The sequence below is a fragment of the Fringilla coelebs genome, assembly GCF_963513975.1.
Source record: "Fringilla coelebs genome assembly, chromosome: 5".
Taxonomy (NCBI): Eukaryota; Metazoa; Chordata; class Aves; order Passeriformes; family Fringillidae; genus Fringilla; species Fringilla coelebs.
The window spans coordinates 44,445,164-44,462,855 of record NC_140033.1 but is presented as its reverse complement, the minus strand read 5'-3'; the positions used below and the strand labels follow the sequence as shown (position 1 = coordinate 44,462,855).

Genomic DNA, 17,692 nt, shown 5'->3' with positions numbered 1-17,692 from the left:
TCAGAGGAAAAAAAAAATCACAAGCAGAATAAATGTTTCTGTGGTCAGCTGGACTAATAGAGGCAGTTTTCTCAGAGCATTATTTCTTTCCACCCCAGAATGACTCTGGCACCATTCATAGTCACTGTGAATACCCCAACATAGAGGGCGAGATGGCTTGGGCCACATGGTTCAGCAATTTGGCCTGTTTCTGTTTAGGTGGGGACATTTCTTTGACCTGCTATTGTTTACTCAGCTGACAATTTTTGGAAAGTGTGTCCAAGTGTCATTATGTTTGGGTGTGTTATTCCACCAATTTTGTGTGAAAATTAACCTTCACATAAAACTCCTTTCTTTAAAAAAGTAGACTGAAAATAAATTATAGAGTGGTGTCATACTTAACTCAACATAGAATGTAATAAAACCCAGCAGAGTGAAAGCAAACTGTGAGTGAGCTAGAAAAAGCAGGATTACTTGAGTGTCTCCTCAGTTTGAGATGGTGTTGTTGGACCCAGGCTGTGTTCATCAGGCTCTCAGGGGAGAGGGCACATTGGACAAAGTAAAGTTAAGCATTTTCCAGGTTATGCTACTTCCAGACCCAGAATTAGCACCATATATAAGAGAATATGGATAACTAAGAGGGGAATAGCATGATAACCAATGTGCAAAAATAGGAATGATCTATAAAAAAAATTGCAAAGTGGGAGTAAGAAGCTGGCCTGATTTCACTGACAAAGCAAACATTAATGTGAACAACTGGTTCCACATTCCCCATCTGGCTGCTTTTAAGAGGATCTAAGCTCATGGATGCAGAGAGAGTGAGACACACCTTGTAAATGCCCTTGCCAGCTCAGAGTTTTTTGTCCTTCTTCTATTATTGCCAGTCAGCTGGTCCTAGCATTTAATACACATTATATTAATGGATGCTATTATGCAATTGCATGGTGTACTAGACAGCATGATAAGGTGAAAGTATTGGCCGGGCCATAGGCCAGGAGAGACCTGTGAGTACCATTTTGAGCTGGAGGATTTTGTTTTCTCACTATTTGTTTTTCTTAACCATCCTCCCAGACAAAGGAAGGCATTGGCTGGGGAATTAAGGGAAGGGCTGAATGCAGTCCAAAACATTTAGCAGGATTTGAAACACTTTTCTGAAAGACAACTCGGAGAGTCACCTCCTCTTATTTTCCTCTAAGGAGATTGCTCCAATTGCACTATTTTCCGAGCAAACAAAGTTATGATCTTCAGAAAAAGACTTTTTTTTAGGGCATGTTGTGTGGTTTTTTGTGTTTTGTTTTCAAATCGTATGTAAGTGTCAAAAAATGGCATGGAACGGAGTGGGGGAACTGTCTCTGACAGCTGTGGTGTAATCCTGGAAAGAGTGTGTGCAAGGACAACTAGGGAGTAAGTGGCCTATATCAGCCCCCAGAAGAGTTGAACAGTGGCATGTTATACTTGTTTCTGTTTGTATTTCTGGGACTGATGCCATTATTTATGTATTTATGACATTTTAATACTCTTTTTCCTAGCTGAGGGCCAAAACTCATAGTCCTTACTCAGCTCTAAAAATTCACTGAAGTCAATGGGAAAATTTTTATGACCAGAGTTTTAATATTAGGTGTAAATGCTGGAAGTAGACAAGGAAATGTTTCCTGCATGAGAGCAAATGTATCTTATGGACTCTAGAAGGAAAGATATTCCTTGTCTCCCATTGCTGAGGACAAAGGATTCTTGTACTTCCTCAGTCATCTCTAAAATTTTCTTTTGACCTAGATGAAGTAGCAAGATCAATGTGGCAAAACAGACAAAAAATTCACATTTAACTCTATTCACTGTGGTCTTCTTTCCACTTTTTTTTTTTTTTTTTTGCTGAACACCAGTTAGATTACAGCCTGTCAGCTGTGATCCAAATGTACTGCCCTGCCTCAGCTGCTGTCCCAACATCTGTGTCCCTTGGAGGACAGGTTTCAAGGGATGTATGAGTGCTTCTGAAAAGAAGCAAATTTCACCTCCCTGAGTGGTGAAAGTCACCGTGAGAAGCACAGTCTGCTGTGTGTGTACTCAGACTGGGACGAAGCAAATGCTTCTCAGTTTGCATCAATAGATGCATGCTGTGAAATATGAAAGTAAGTCAGCTTAAGGCCTTCTTTAGAGCTTACTTTTCAAATTGCTCTTAAACTACAAGATTCGTGTGAACAAAACAAGTCAGTGCCTCAGGAGGACTCCTGAAATTTCTGTGACAAGGAGCTATTGCATTAGGTAGGTGTGCAGAAACATACATTAGGACATGCTGCAGTGAGTGTCTCCCTGACAGCATATCTCTGTGCCTGTGCCTAGTCTTGGTAAGGAAGCTGAGACCCTAGGCTGCTGTTTTTAAATAATTTTTTTGGTATTTATGATGGAGTCATAAAAATTATTTTTTGTAATGAAAGCATCTTACTTGATGTACTCACTGAGCCATAACTGCAGGTGGAAGCAGTCTTTTTCAAATAACAAACTGAGACATTGTATGGCCTCAGAAATAATTGTAGGTTATATCTCCTAAAAACCCTAGTTTAGAGTGGTATGAACCTAAATTATCAGGAAGTTATATTTTGAACTTGAGATTTGTAATCAATTTTATATAATTTAACACACTGATGTATTAATGTATTCTTATTTACACATTGAAGGTATCTGAAGAAAATTTTCAAGACCTCACACAGAAAGTAATTTAGTGTGAAAAACACTAATAATTTCTTTTTCACAGCCTGCTGACTAGCAGCCTTCCTCTGGGTTCTCTGCTCCACCCCTTCTGCATTCTGGGGAGTAATGGAAGTAACGTTTACAGCTGCAATGCTGGAGGCAATACCTCTATATTTCTTTCACCAGGTATTTTCTTTTATGCCCAGGATAGTCTTCTATTTCACCTTCACACCTCCTCCGGTCTTAAATTGGAAACAGTCATTCATTTTGCTGTAGATGAAAACAAGAATGAAAGAGAAAGACAAGAACTGTTCTTGTATTTCACTGTAGATCTTCCCCCCGGCTTTACTGCTGGGTAATGATGTGACACCATTAGTGGTGGGAGCAAGGAAGATTCTGTCAACTACTTTTACAAGGGAAGCACAAAACTTACCCCCAGGATAGATGTAGCCAGGACAGAGCAGGTGAGACAGGGGCAGCACCGGGCTGGAACTGGCACTCTGCCATGCAGTGTGAGCAGAGAGAGGGAAGTGGGAAGGTGACAGTGTCCTACATCTAACCCTACCTCCTTGAGCTGTGATACCTAATGTTCATTTCTGCTGTCAGCATTTCATGAGTTTAATATATTTAACTTAAAAACTTTGAGCAGTTAGTTATATAATGCCGCAGAATAGCTTTGTTCTACTGTTTTGGCTTGGACTGAACAATAGCACATTGCTGGCTGCAGAGCTCTGTGCATTTCATGAAATTCATGTCTGCTGACTAATGTACTTGGAGCCAGTGTTCACAGCATTCCTCTGGGGTGTGACTCCCCGGGATAACTGGGTTTTAAGTTCAGATCTCATCACATTTGCTTTAAACTGATATGTTTGTTCCAAGGACAAACCTTGTTTTGCTGAACTTGCTTTGGAATTTCAGAAATTTACTCCAGATTGTTTCAGTTTATGAACTTGTGTGCTTTCAGAGAGTGAGAGAAGCTACCATTGAAACTGGAAAGGGTAACCGTGTGGTTACGGCAAAGCTTGTTTGTGTTTAGAGGCTTGAAGACTAAGACTTTTCTTGGTAAACTTTCTTTGTATTTTAGATTGTAAAACTCAAAAAATTATTAAGAAATTTTCCACATTGGCAAGCCTCCAATTATAATAAATATGTCCCTCTCAAAACAATAGAAAATCACAGTTTCCAAACTGGAAAAAAAAAAAAAAGCCAAAAAGAAAATAGGATAGATAGAATGAGTAGCTGCTGAAGAAAATGTTTTTAGACACTCAAAGTTTTATTACATCAAAAAGTTCTTTGCATGTGACACATAAGAAAGGAACATTTTAGATTTATTTGGTTATCATTCTCTGGAGCAAGAGTAGATAATTTTACATAGGAGAGGAGAAATCAATAAACATGTTAAATTACATTGTATTGCGCTTCAGCAGGGATCCTGGTTTGGCACTGGCTGCACTAAATCTCCTTATGCTGCTCTGCACAGGTGTTTCTAAGCTTGATCTAGGAGTGTCTTCCTGTCTCAGCTATGTAGGGGCACACTGCCAGCCTGTTCAGATACGACTGTGGGAGCAAAGATAACCAGTCTGCTTTCTGGGGTTTTTAACTGGGACTGGTCTCACTGAATAATACAGTTTTTTTTTTTTCTCCTCAGCCCAATTCAAGGCAGGAGTGTCATCTGTACAGAGGAGCATACTGAAATGCATGAGGATGCTTTCTTAAAGAGTGATACAACTAGAAAATAAAAATACCCAGTTTTATGATGTGTCCCTGTGTATAACCACTATGAAGGTCTCAAACCCAAGGATCTGCCCAACATCTTTGATCCCACAGGTAGATGGGCGCTCATCATTGAATGTATTGAGTAAGTCTGTGGCTGCCAGCATATTGCAGGAACTTGGAGAGAAATTGCAGCTCCTTGCTGGGTATGAGACTGGTAACATGCTAACCTGTTGCTGGAGAGAGCTTAGTGAGGGGATTGATTACCATAATTAGCCCTGGAAGTCACCAGTGTGCAAAAGTGTGGAACCAGGTGAAGCCAAGTCTCAGAGGAGGCTGAAAGCAGCGCTCTTGAATCCAAATGTATGGAGTGTGAAATCACTGCCATCGGAAGAGAACAATGCAAGAAAAGCTTTGCTTTACCAGCCTGCACTACAAAGGAAAGAAGAAAACCTGAGACAGCACCAAACATGTCTCTCGGAAGTAAAGGTAAGGTCATGCTGTGTAAATGTGCTGTGTTGTAATGTCTCCAAAGGGTAGAAAGCACTTTCTGTTAAGTCTACACTCTCAGCTGGCTGCTTAATCCAACATGCTCCACTTTATAGCTTGTTATACTGCAGTTCTCTGCATAGCAGTGTTTTAGGACATGATGAAATAACTTTGCAGCTGAAGCAAGAGGTACAAACACTTAGAAGAACAAAGCCAGTGAAACTGGGCAATGTTTCAAACCATTTATCAAAGCATTTTTAGTCTCCTCTTTCAAGGTGAGTGATAGAGTCATAACATATTGCGCCAGCAAAAATATTTGCATCCAGAGCATTTCATTCAGCAAATGTAAGTAATCCTCAGTGCAGAACCACAGGTTGGGGTCAAGCCCGTTCTAGCTCTCTAGGTGCTACTGTAGTCTTCCTCTTTAAAAAAAAACAAAACAAAACAAAAAATACCTCCAAAACATCTTTGGGTTTATGTTTTTGAAAGCAGACTCGCCCTTCAATATATGATCCTAAGCACTGCAATCTGTTTTCTTCCTGTCTAGCTCCTGCTGTGCCAGTCAGGCACCCATCACAATCAGCTTCTCACTCTCTTCCAACATCTGTGAAGAAAGAGGTAAGAGTTATATGGCTCTTAGCAGAGGTGGTTAGAATTATGCAATACCTGAATAGCTATTCTGAATGTCTGATTTAACTGAAGTATGGATTAGCATAAGGGAGAAATTGTCAAACAATAATTCTCCTTGATTTTTGGATATAATATTTTTGTTAAATATCCAGTCTTTCTCTGATTATTTCTGATCATCTGCCACCAAGGTCTTCTACAGAGCCACTGCAGATCTACTCTTTGCTAGTAGAATACAGGGTGACTAACTGCTTTCAGATATTATATTAAGCCTTTTCCTACTGGAAACCGTCTGATCACATATATTTGACATAATTCCACTTTTGCTCTGAATGAGAGAACTATTGGACTAACTAAAAAGTTCTTCACAAGGCATTATATCTTAGTTTAGTTCTGCCTAAAAGATGGACAGATTTGATGATCTGAAGGGAAGAACTGCTTACTCTGCACTGATCTTTTGATTTCTTTAAGGACATTGCCATGTAAAAAAAAAAAAAAAAGCATTTGTTCATTTTCTTCCTGATGCTGGCCATGAAGTTGGTCAGGTGCCACTGGGGCTGCAGAACTGAAGTTCCTTGGCTGGTGAAGGTTAAAAGTGCTGCAGAGACATCCTAGCATGGAGGATCAGCTCCATAACCAAATAAATGGGTACTGAACTAAATGAACTAAATGATACCATCTCTTCTGTTGTTTTCTGAAAATGTGGCGTCCACTTCTTTTCTGGCTGTAACAAATAATTTTTGAAGTGCTCTGGTGTAAAGTTGCAGGCTCTTGGTGTCTCTTAGCTATTAAGTTTGCAAGAGTATTGATTCCACCCTTAGCTCTTGTGCTCCCGGGCAGCCTCTTACTCTTCTGTGTCAGCAATCTCAAGATTGTGCACACTTCTTTTCAGCACTCTGCCAGTGCATCTGCAAGTGCACTTTATAGTCTGGCAGCTATTGGAGTTTTCTTAATCCCAGATGAACACATAAAGGGTTGAGACAACCAGCTTCCACTAACCTGACCATACCCTTTCCTGCCCCTTGGGAGCTCCCATTTGCTTAGTCTGTCATCACAGGCTTATTTTCTTGATTTGATAAAGGGAATGACCAGCAGCAGGTCATGGATTTCTGTGTCTACAACTCTTACCCACTAAGTTCTTGTTTCTGAATAATTTACTAAGTAAAATATACCTGCCATAGTGCAGCTGCAACCACAGTTGTCTTACAGGACAGTCTCTAAACTTCTTCATGCTGCTTATATTTAAGCCTTCTATCATAGTATAAGGTAGCCTTAACACCCTGGAGGATCCCCATACAGAACTGGACAAGGGTTTAAAATATGTGGTAGCTTCCAAATACATCATCCATTCTCTGATTACCAACTAGAGTGCTTAAATAGTATAAAGGAACGGAGCAGGTATCAGGATAGTTAAGATTTACACTGTCTGATCAATTCTCCAAGGAAGAAACATTGAAATTTATAAAGCAGGCTCAGTTTAAATGAAAAATCTTTGCTGATAAGTAATTGTAAGTATTAATTACTTACAAGTTATTAAAGTTAACTTGTATAATTTTGTCTCTGCAGCACAGTTTCTGAATTTTTACTGTTATATCTTGCTATTTAACTGACGGTTCCTGTACACTAGCAAAATTATAAGCATATTCAGATTTTATCTTATGTGGACAATCATCATTCATAATAATAGGTTTAGTAGTAAGTGGCTGTATAAAATCAAGCAGTTTTCCGTGTGTGAAGTGTATATGCTACAGTGTATTGTATAATATAGTACACTGCCATATTATTCCTCATGAAATGGGTTATTATCACTGCTTGACTCCTTGGGGAACTGAGTAGCCCAAGGTCCAAAAGATTGGATGCTGCAGCAAAACATGGAGTTTGCATTTTTTGGCTGGCCTCTGTATGTCACTTTCCAATTTCTATGTAATGTGTTTGCAGAGCCAAGAAAAAGAAGAGTAACAAAAAAGCTTATTGTTTGGGGCTTTCACAGAAAACATCATATTTTCTGATTATTTAAATAAGTGTTGTTGTCTTCCCACCTATGAGACATACCATGTCTTAGAATTATCTGTTTTAGAGAACTCTCTGAAATATACCTGTCATTTACCCTCATGGATTTTGCATCCTGACCTGCAATTGTTATAAGAAGAGCACAGAGAATACCTGAGACTGTCTGTGGTGCAGCTGCTCTGGGATCTTCCATATTACCGTGTTCCCCAAAGCTCTGCAGTCAGCTGCTTTAATCATCTAGTTGAAGATAACTTTTATGGCACAAATAGATCATGAGGTCTCCCTTCAAGCAAAATGTTTCCTTTCATAGGACCTGAGCATGTTTGCAAGGATTTGCAGAACCTGTTGGCCTGTCAGGTTGGAAGTAAAATGCTGTTTCAGATAGTGCTATATGCTGATGCTGTCCTGTGCTAGTGCCATGAGAGTTGGCTTAGTGTTCTTAAATATTTATGCTTAGCCTGGTCAGCAAAAAGTTTATACTGAGCAATATTATATGGCAAAATTGGAACAGCAAGAAAGATTGGCTTGAAAAAATAACATTACTTTGATTTTTATCAGCTGATGTTTTACCTAATTAGCTCACCTCACAATTGACCAGCTTCTGTGCTCATTTTTTCCTTTAGTGGTTTTGTTTCCCTTATACTACTATGATGACCTGCACATTTTTATAACTGCTTCAGGACTAACAGATAAAAGTACTGGAGGCATGTGCTCATATATACATGTAGAATAGTGCACTTAGAGTGGCTGATTGAAAAGGATGTCAGCCAAAGGCAGGACTAAATACATGCCTCCTAGGTTTGGGTTAGTTTAGCCTGCCTCAGACTCTCACTGCTTCCTTCTCAAGATCAGTCATGGTACTGAAATAGATATAAATTTGGCTGTTAGATATAGAAATTTAAAAGTATTTAAATTATTGTTCTTTTTCAGAAGCAATAGCAATTGCTAAAGAAGCGCTGCACAACAGGTATATGGAATACAAGATGGTGAAGTAAAAAAGCAGGTAGACTTTCAAAATTGACTGCTCCTCACATCAAAGGATGTCTGATTTGTGCTCGTGTAGGTTGGTGTGGTCATTTCTGGTGCCAGCTTAACCACAGGCAACTTACATGATCTTGGACATCTTACTAGATCCCTTTCTGTCTGAGACTAATGTATTGAACGATATTTACCATCAATGTTTACAATCCTCCTCAGGATTCTCATGTGAAATGCAATTTAAAAGATTGCAAAATCATATAATTCCCTGTAGAGAGATCTTAAGGAAACAAAACAGAAATCTGCCACTTAAGGCTGATACTGCTTGGGGAGGGCATTGGGAGATCAGCAAGGTGTGCTTAGTCAAGTGGGTGGATTTTGTGCTGAGGGCTCTGCTCATCTTCCATTTCTCCCAACCTGCTTGTTCAAGGAAGGACATGACTGGGTTAGTGGCTTCACTTATCTATATGCACCTGGACCCAATACCCAGCATACAGAGCTGATAGTGTTGGTCCCTGTGTTCTCTGCAGAGGCATGTAACAGAAGCCATAAAACTTGAGAATAATAACTCCTTGTCTCTCATTTTAGCTGTCCTCTGAGCATCTTGCTGTTTGCCAAACCCCCTCCCATGGGGGGTTTCTATACCAGCATATTTAGCCCTTATCCCAGTCTCATTATAGTCAGGACTTGCACCTCTTTTGGACATGGCAGCATCTGCCTTCCCTAGCAGGCGGGGAAGTGCACTATGAGTACTTCATTGAAGCTGCAAATTAGTGCAGAGGGCACGAAGCTATACAAGGACATGAACAATGTGAACAATAATGGACATGAGAGAGGTGTTATGTTGTGCAACCTAACTTTTTTTCTGCAGCCTGGAGTCATATCTTAGTTGGGTGTCTAACAATGGGCTGGGTTCATTTCGGTTGATTGTTTTTCATCTACCCTCTTCATTCAAACATAAAACTGGACACTGTCTTTGATGGCCAGAATTTTGCTCAAACAGGTGGATAGTCCGTGGAGAGTTTGGCATTGGAGAATATTGACTTGGGAAGAGGAAAAACCTACTTATATCTTGTATGCAAGTCAGATGGAGGTAAAGGACCATGGAGAAGAAACATGGAGGTGAAGGACCTTGTCCCCTCTACAAGTCTCTTCTAGGAGTCAAATGCAGCCCCAAAGCACTGTGTTATCTAAATTGCTAAGCTACATGGAAATCACTTTGAGAATTGAACTTCCCCTTTGTTGTGAGGACAGGATGCACTTTGGCTTACTAGAAAATTTAAAGATGCAAAGGAGACCATCAGGCAACTGGGAGCCAGCCTTCTAGGTGTCTGAAATACATGACATGAGCTGCAGATGGATATTTCATAGGGGCAAATTGCAGGTACCCTTTTTCTCATTCACCACTCTTAGTGTCTCACAATGCAGTGAGGCACAATGCATCATGTAGGTCATAAAAAGAGCTGATGAAATGCTATTTGTTCTCTGCATTCTTCAATAATAATTATGATTTTTCATATTAAAAATAATTGGCATAACTTAAAGGAGTAAGTGGGGCTAATGACCTAAACCTGAAAAGTTTACATACAACAAGAAACGACATATTTGTGGGTGACCACCACCAAATACTTGCATTTCTTTGGCTCCTCTAGGTAAATGCATCTGTACATCTCTTCCAGCCCCATTTTCTAGTCTGTTTTTAATAAGGATAGAAATTAAGGCTGTAATTGTCTTTTTGAGATCTTAGGAGATACCCGTTTTAAGAAAAGCCTGTTTTAAAAAATATTGCTCATGGTTTTATATTTTCATCTTGGTTCTATTTATTTCACTGGGTTTCATTCATTCTCCTAGGTTTGTGTTAAGCCATCTTGCTAAAACAATTGCAAGGATTTGTTTGGGTGCTTATCCTTCTATACAGCTTTCTTCATTTTGACAGGGTGTCTCCTATCTAAAGGGGTCTGTTGTTAAACTGCAGGATGAACACTGGTATTTTCTATATCCTCTGTGTCAATTTCAAATGCAGCTGTAAAAACAGGTCCCTTCTTGTGGGAAAGCAAGCACACAGGTGATTTATTCTGAAGATTCAGGCCCACCAGACCTTGTAAATTGAATATCATCATTTTTCTTCTGGATAATGTTATCAGCATCCATGTTATTCTTAATAAATATTAAATACAGAGACATAAAAATGTTCCTGAAATGGCCAACTGAGGGCTCACACATGCATTACATCTACATGCTATTTGACCTTATTTTCTCTTCCTTTAAATTTTACAATAGATTTTGAAGTGTTTTTGAACTCCTAGGAATTTACTAGTAATTGGAAATGGCATTAATATCACAGCATTTAACAACAGTTCATTTTTATTTTGAATTACTAAACCAAGAATTTAAACCAACTCTAGTGTGTATCTCAGGGATAAAAATTGATACCTGCCTCACAGGCCTGTACCATGAGAAAAGTCAGATGAAGGAGCAGATATGCAAAGTGGCTCTTTAATTAAGGACTTGTAGATCAAAGAGAGCTTCTTGGATTTCGTGGCTTCACTGAGATACACCAGGAAAAACGGGTTTCGTATTTCTCCTTGTTTACAGCAGCAGCTGAACAGTGATACTTAATCAGGAAGGAGGTCTGGTGACTAATACAAATGAATGGTCAGAGAATGGAAATGGCCTTGGCGTGGCAGGCATGCCCAGCCAGGTATAGCACAGGTAATATTTATTGCTTTACTTTTCTTGTTCTTATATTTTTTCCTTTTTTTTTTTGTTTTCGATTTCACATCTTCTGTTCTCTATAAGGTGTCTTAATTGCAGGGAACATGATGCTTGTATTTCTTTAGCATATCATAGAATCAGAGAATTGTTTGGGTTGGAAGGAACCTTAAAAATCATTGAGTTCCAACCTTCCTGCCATGGGCAGGGACACCTTTCACTAGACCAGGTTGCTCAGGGCCCCATCCAGCCCCATCTCTTGGACACTTCCAGGAATGGGACATCCACAACTTCTCTTGTCTACCTGTTCTTTACAAAGAACATCTCTCCTGACAGCACCTACATGAGTGGGTATCTTTATTTCTGTTTTACTCAAGTAGCATCTTGGCAAGAAGAATGAAAAGCAAATTGCCTGGAAGTGTTTTAATTCAGGATTTCAACAGAGGTCCATCCTCCCAGCTGAAAGCATCTTGTTGTCTTTTCTGAGCTTGGGAAAATGATCCATTCCTTATTTTGCTGTTGGGCATATTCACTACCAGGCAGTTGTTTGCCTTACTTCAGGCCCCATCCATTTTCCACTGAAGTCCATGAAAAGGCTCTCACTGCTTTTTAATTACCAGAGCTGGTCCTAACACACTGCAAAAATTCCAGAAACAGAGGTAGAACATTTGTGACCCTGGTCAGTAAGCCTGCCTTCAGGCATGGAGTTTGTAAACAAACCCATTATCTACAGGGGTTTAAATTCCTGCTACCCACTACAGAGCTACTGGCACTATGCCTGGCAGTTGATACAAGGCCTACATAAGGCTCTGACAGAATGACAGGTATCCAAACCCATACCAAAATCTTTACTTGGCTCATACTACCAGGCTGGCAGCTGATCAAATAAATGGCAATAAAGTTCTGAAGAGCTGCCGTGACTGTGTCATATAGGCAAATATTCTTACTTGGACTTGGGTTTTTTTTCTGCAAACTGACTTTTGTTTATTCTGTAAAATCTGGAGGCATATTCAAATCTTCATGATACTCAAAAACATGCTGCATCTACAGTTTTGGTTTTTACTAAGTCTGCAAAATTGAAGGCATATAATTATTGAAAGAGTTTGTGTTATGAAATACAGATTACAGAATGTTACAGATCATAGAATTTTACAAATATTTTAAATTAATTTGATGTTTTCAGAAGCCTTATAAAAATGTTAATGAGTCTAGTAAAGCTGTTAGTTTTTGAAAATAGTATTTGAATGGGTAGGAGTGTCAGAGGCTGGAAAAGGCTGGTGCAAACTCACTTTTGGGTTAAATAGCAACAGTTCCAAGACCCCTGCTTGGTGTCACCAGGGCATTCTTCATGGTCCATGTGCACAGACGGTGCTAAAGGCTTTAGTGATGACAATTTTAAGAAAGAACTTTTTATGCACTAAAATGTTACTTTTTTACTGGGGTCTAAACACTACCCAAATCCTTCCCACTGTAGTTAAAGTGAAAGCAAGGACTACAGCTTCCCAATTTTGTCCATGCTTGACTCCTCAGCCTCTGCCTTGGAAGTATACCTGGCTTGAGGGGTGGGAAAGGTCAGGTCTTCCTGCTATGCAGCACCACCTTCCAAAATATGCACAGTCTCAGTACATTTACTTTAGGCAGAAGTCATCAGATAAAGGTCTGGGAGTTGTCTCTGCCACAGTTCTTAAGCTACAAGCTAACTTTGCAGGATTTAAGTGAGAATGACAATGCTAAAACTTGTTTGTAGACTTCAGCCTCGAGTAATTGATAATTTCCTCACCTATGACCAACTGTCTTGGATCACTCTTTGAGACTTCAGTCTGCTTCTTCCATGCAAACATAAATATGAAAGCTTGTTGGAGTTAGTAGATCTTTTTTAGCCCTTTAAAGTTAATGAATTCATCACAGTGAGGATTGCAGGGTTCTTTGCAATTAACTTCTCCTACAAGTAGCAACATGAAGGCGTGTGCTCCTCTCTGGCACTGCTGCTGGGTGCGGCTCTTCCAGTTTGAAAGGTTGGTATGTTGTAACTGCTACAGGGTTGCATTTGTGAAGGCCATTTAAAAACATTATTTTCACTGCAAACTCTGAAATTGATGAACTTCTCCAAAAATACACCTCCCAGATTTATTTCCTTTTAAATGTGCTAACTGCCTTACCACTGATTGATGAAATTTAGAGCTTCTAGAGATTAAATATAAACTTCTGTGGATTTATGCCAGTGTTCACCTACTATAGGTCTGGCCCAAAGGGACAGTTATTTCTATGTAGTTAGGTTCCTATTCCTGCCTTTTTTTTTCAGTCTGGTTTCCTAAATTATTTAATTATTCTCTATTCACAATTTTTGATTAAGCCTCTACCACCCTACATCCAGTGTATTTAGGTGCAGACAGAACACAGCTGAGTATTCTTTTTTCCTCTGAAAGGATGGTTAAATATTATCTGTAGTTTATCTAGAATTCTCTGATCTGCCAGAGAAAATACTAAGTATACTCACTGCCCATTCAGAGGTAGCTATACTTTATTGTGATGTCGGAGGTGGGTACTAAATGAAGCCCAAAGATATCCTGATTGATGTTTTTCTGGTCTTCACTTTCATGCAGTGTACTGTCTGTCCATTTAGGTTAACTATCCAGCCAAAATTCTACATCTTTATGACAAAGACTGTCTTGTAGTTAGATTGAAACATGTTTTGGTGAAATACATTTTTTGAGTGATTTGCCAGTCAGGAAAAAAATATTTATGAAACAGTTGGAAAAGCAGAAGAAATCTACGAATCTAGTAAAACAAAAATAGAATTCTGTTTATTTAGATTTTATTTCCATCTTCCTGTTATGTATGTAACCATTTAGCCTAGAAAAGCTAAAAGCATGCATTGCATGTAGGTAGCATGTATGCATCTTATTAACTTGAAGAAGAATTTTGATGTACTCCAGAACATCTGGGAAATTCAGTTTTTCAGTTATTAAATGACACCTTGTAAGATGTCCACAATATGTAGCTTATAACACAATCCATGAAGCTACTACTACTAACAACAATATATTTAGCAAAAAAACTCCCAACTTCTCATTTGCACAGTTTTCTGCTTACATGGGCAAGGAAACAGTCTAAATAAGGGAAGATAAACTAGTAAATGAACATATTCAAAATCTAACTGATCTTTTATTTGTTTGGAAACAAAAATTCAAACTATATTCAGTAAGCTAAACTTTTGGTTTTTGAAAATGGATACAGAAGGTGATATTTGCTTACATCATAATATTGTGTGTAGTTAGTGGCATTTTGAATACTTGTAACTGTTATTTCATGATAAATTAGCTGGAAACACCAAAAATGGTCTAAACTTTTTGATAAATCAGAATTTGTCTTTGTTCTCTGCCCTTTGTTTCTTATTAATATCTTCCCTCTGAATTTTAAACAGTGGTTCTTATAGTCAGAAAGAATCTCTCAATTAACATTCTTCTTTTCCAAAAATCAAGTAATCTTTTTTTATAGCAATAAAATAGCTCTAGTTTTTTTTTTTTCCAGTTGTCAGCAATCCAAACAGTTAAAGAAAATACACAGCAAAACTTCATAAGCCAGCAAATATTTAATTGCCTTACAATGAAATCAGTGAGTAATCGTAACAGGAGTGATAAATACTCTGTTTAAATTTAAGCATAGCTGGTGATTGTCTTTCTTCAAGAGGTGGATTCTAAGATTAGTACCCTTGTTTTTGGAGTCTCATTAGTGTCTGCTTCCACATCTGTCTGTAAGGCTTCTGCACCCCAAGGACTCTCCCACACCACACGTGGTCATGATTATGAGAAGCTGGGCTGTAGGCAACATAATTCATATTCTGCTCTGGGCTACACCATTAGATACCAGCTAATCCTTTCAATTCTCTCTGCCCTAAGTAATCAGAGATCATTAAAACCAGATATATTGCCATTAGCTTTAATTTAGTAGTTCTTTGCATCCATATTTTCTACTAGCAGAAAATACTTTCCTTCAAAACTGCTATTATTTGGACAAACTATTAGAAAAAATTGAAATTTAGATGAAATTAGAGAAAATTCATTATGAGAAAATTCTTCTTATTCTTGGCTATGTAGCCCTTAAGTATCTTTAGCAACAGAATCTTTGTATTAATTTCTTCTGAAAGGATTTACATAAGATGTAATTCACAGATGCAAATCTGAAAAAGATTAGTATTTGCAGCATTTAAATTATTGGTCACACTGTCACATGGTAGAATCTCTAACATTTTTAGAGAATACAGAATGTTGGCATGCAAACCAAGATTTTGTTAAGAAGAAGCAAAAATAGTTATAATTTCTGTGTTTCTGTAATTGTGTGATTAATGGTCACTATTAGCTTTCCATTTTGTACCACAGAGGAGATGAGTTACATTTATAAGTGCAAAAACACTCTCAGTTCCCAAATCAAGGCCTACTTTGTCAGTGCTTTTGGCAGTGGTGGTGTATTTTGGGAATTGGCTGCATACACCTTCAGAAAATGTCTGACCTTCCTCTGCAGCTCTTAAGGAAGGGCATAATTCAGTCTGCAGATGCTCTCTCAATTGCTCAGGTATGCAGAGATCACAAGGGTAGAGGAGAGAGAACAGCCAAGCACCCAAGTAAGAAACTCCTCTCCTTATAGATCAGATGCTTCTCCTCACAGCATGTAGCAGGAACCATACTCTTATCCTGTCAGGTGAATGAGTGGGACAAGGAGAAGAGATAAAATAACTGTTTTCCCCCTGGTCACTAGTTGGTTCTTTTCTGACTGCTTACTTATGCCACATAGTAAGAATTTACACTCTTTTTTCATGACATGTTTTTATCAGTACTTCGTATGACATTCTAAAAACAACAACAACAATAAAGCTGCAGTTGTGAAGGTTTGGAAAAATGCCCATATTAGATCTTTAAATACTATTTTAGGAAATAGGATTAATTTTTTTGTATTATTAGCCATTATATCACATACTATTTGTGATAGTTGCCTCCAAAAAACTCTATTTGAGAGCAATGCTTCTCTAAACCAGCACTTATGAAGACACAAGCCCTATATATCTTGTGCTTGATTGATGCTCTGCCCTTTCAAGTGCCACCACCTGACAAGTGTAATATATAGAAAATCTGAGCATCAGACTTGCTTTCTCAGAGTTTGTTTAGAGTCATAGTCATACTACTTTGTTTGCCTTCTTAAAAATGTGTAAGGGCAGCCAGAAGAATAGAGGGAATATTGTTTACAGCATCTTTCCTGAGTCCTTTCCTGTACAAGTACAAGATCGTCTACATTTGATTTTAAACAATCTGCTAGTCTCAGATGAATGTCTTTTCATTCAATCCATTAAAGCAAAGAGGTTTGCAATACCCTTGGCAATCCCCTGAAACCTGACTTCACCCAGACATGGAACATCTTGCTAATGCAAGTTGCTCATCTGTTTCATTTTGCCATTAAACCTTCCCTTACTTACCATTGTTTTCTCATGCAGGCTTCTGTCTTACTGAAAGTAACATCAAATCAGAGAAGCTGCCTATGGCTGGGCTCTGTGTAAATAAAAGAAGGAATGTGCTGTATGCCATTAATTCACAGTGAGGAATCTAAACTAAGGCTGGACAATGATGGCTCCAATGCAAACACTGTTGGTAAGAGTTTACTAGCAGTTCATTTCTGCATATTGTTAAGTAGCTCACCTGTTCCTCCAAGCCATGACACTATTGCATGGGATGAATTGTGTGTGGGTAAGAACAGTAGGAGCTTTTCAAACTTAAGCAATCCTCAACTGTCCTTTGTGTCATGTCTCCAGTTTCTTTTAATGGGACAAGGTGATGTGATTTCTTGCTGCATCTTTGGTGGCTCAAGGCTCCCTTGTGTCTTTGAGGCAAGTCTGCTTTTATTGATACCTTTCCTATGGGTGAATAGCAACTGTGGTTTTTTACTAACTCCACAATGTCTAAAAATGAGCAAAATTAAAGGAACAAGAGAGGAGTGAACAAGAGCTGAGTAGCAGGTGTTTATTGATGATAAGATGTCTTCATTGGAAGTGTAAAGATAAGGCTCTGGATCTTGGCATTCCTGCTGCCTGCTTTACAGGACCAAACAACCTATAGAATCCCCCGAATTTACAAAGGACTTCTTAAATTAGTCTTCACCACACTTATAAAAGACAAATAATGACAGCATATGTAGCACATTCACATAAATATAAAATGAGTATACCACAATCAACTGCCTGAGATAAGAGGTGCGTACAAGACCTTCAAATCATTAGGGAGTAACCTTTGAAGTCTGCTCTTGGCTGCTACCAAAGCCTGCCTGGTTAGCTCATCTAGTTAAAGCACATCCTTCTTCCTCCTGTTGGCTGGATTTCAGAGGCTGTTTTGGCAGGAGCCAGGAGATCTGCAGCACTCCTGGTTGCATCAGGCCTTAAGAAACACCTGAAATGCTGAGATGACAGCACGCCTTAAATAATAGGGGATGACTGGGCCTAGGCCTCTCATTTATA

The 17,692-nt window shown here is 38.7% G+C and overlaps 1 protein-coding gene across 1 annotated transcript in view; it reads right to left on the bottom strand.

The window, feature by feature from the left end:
* Window positions 1–16,671: 16,671 nt before the first annotated feature.
* Window positions 16,672–17,692, bottom strand: part of VEZT (vezatin, adherens junctions transmembrane protein) — a 76,353-nt gene continuing 75,332 nt past the window's right edge. The window contains exon 12 of the mRNA XM_084205327.1: window positions 16,672–16,733. Within this exon, the coding sequence (XP_084061453.1) occupies window positions 16,708–16,733 (26 nt within the window). The 3' untranslated portion in view covers window positions 16,672–16,707. The remainder of the gene's footprint in view (window positions 16,734–17,692) is intronic.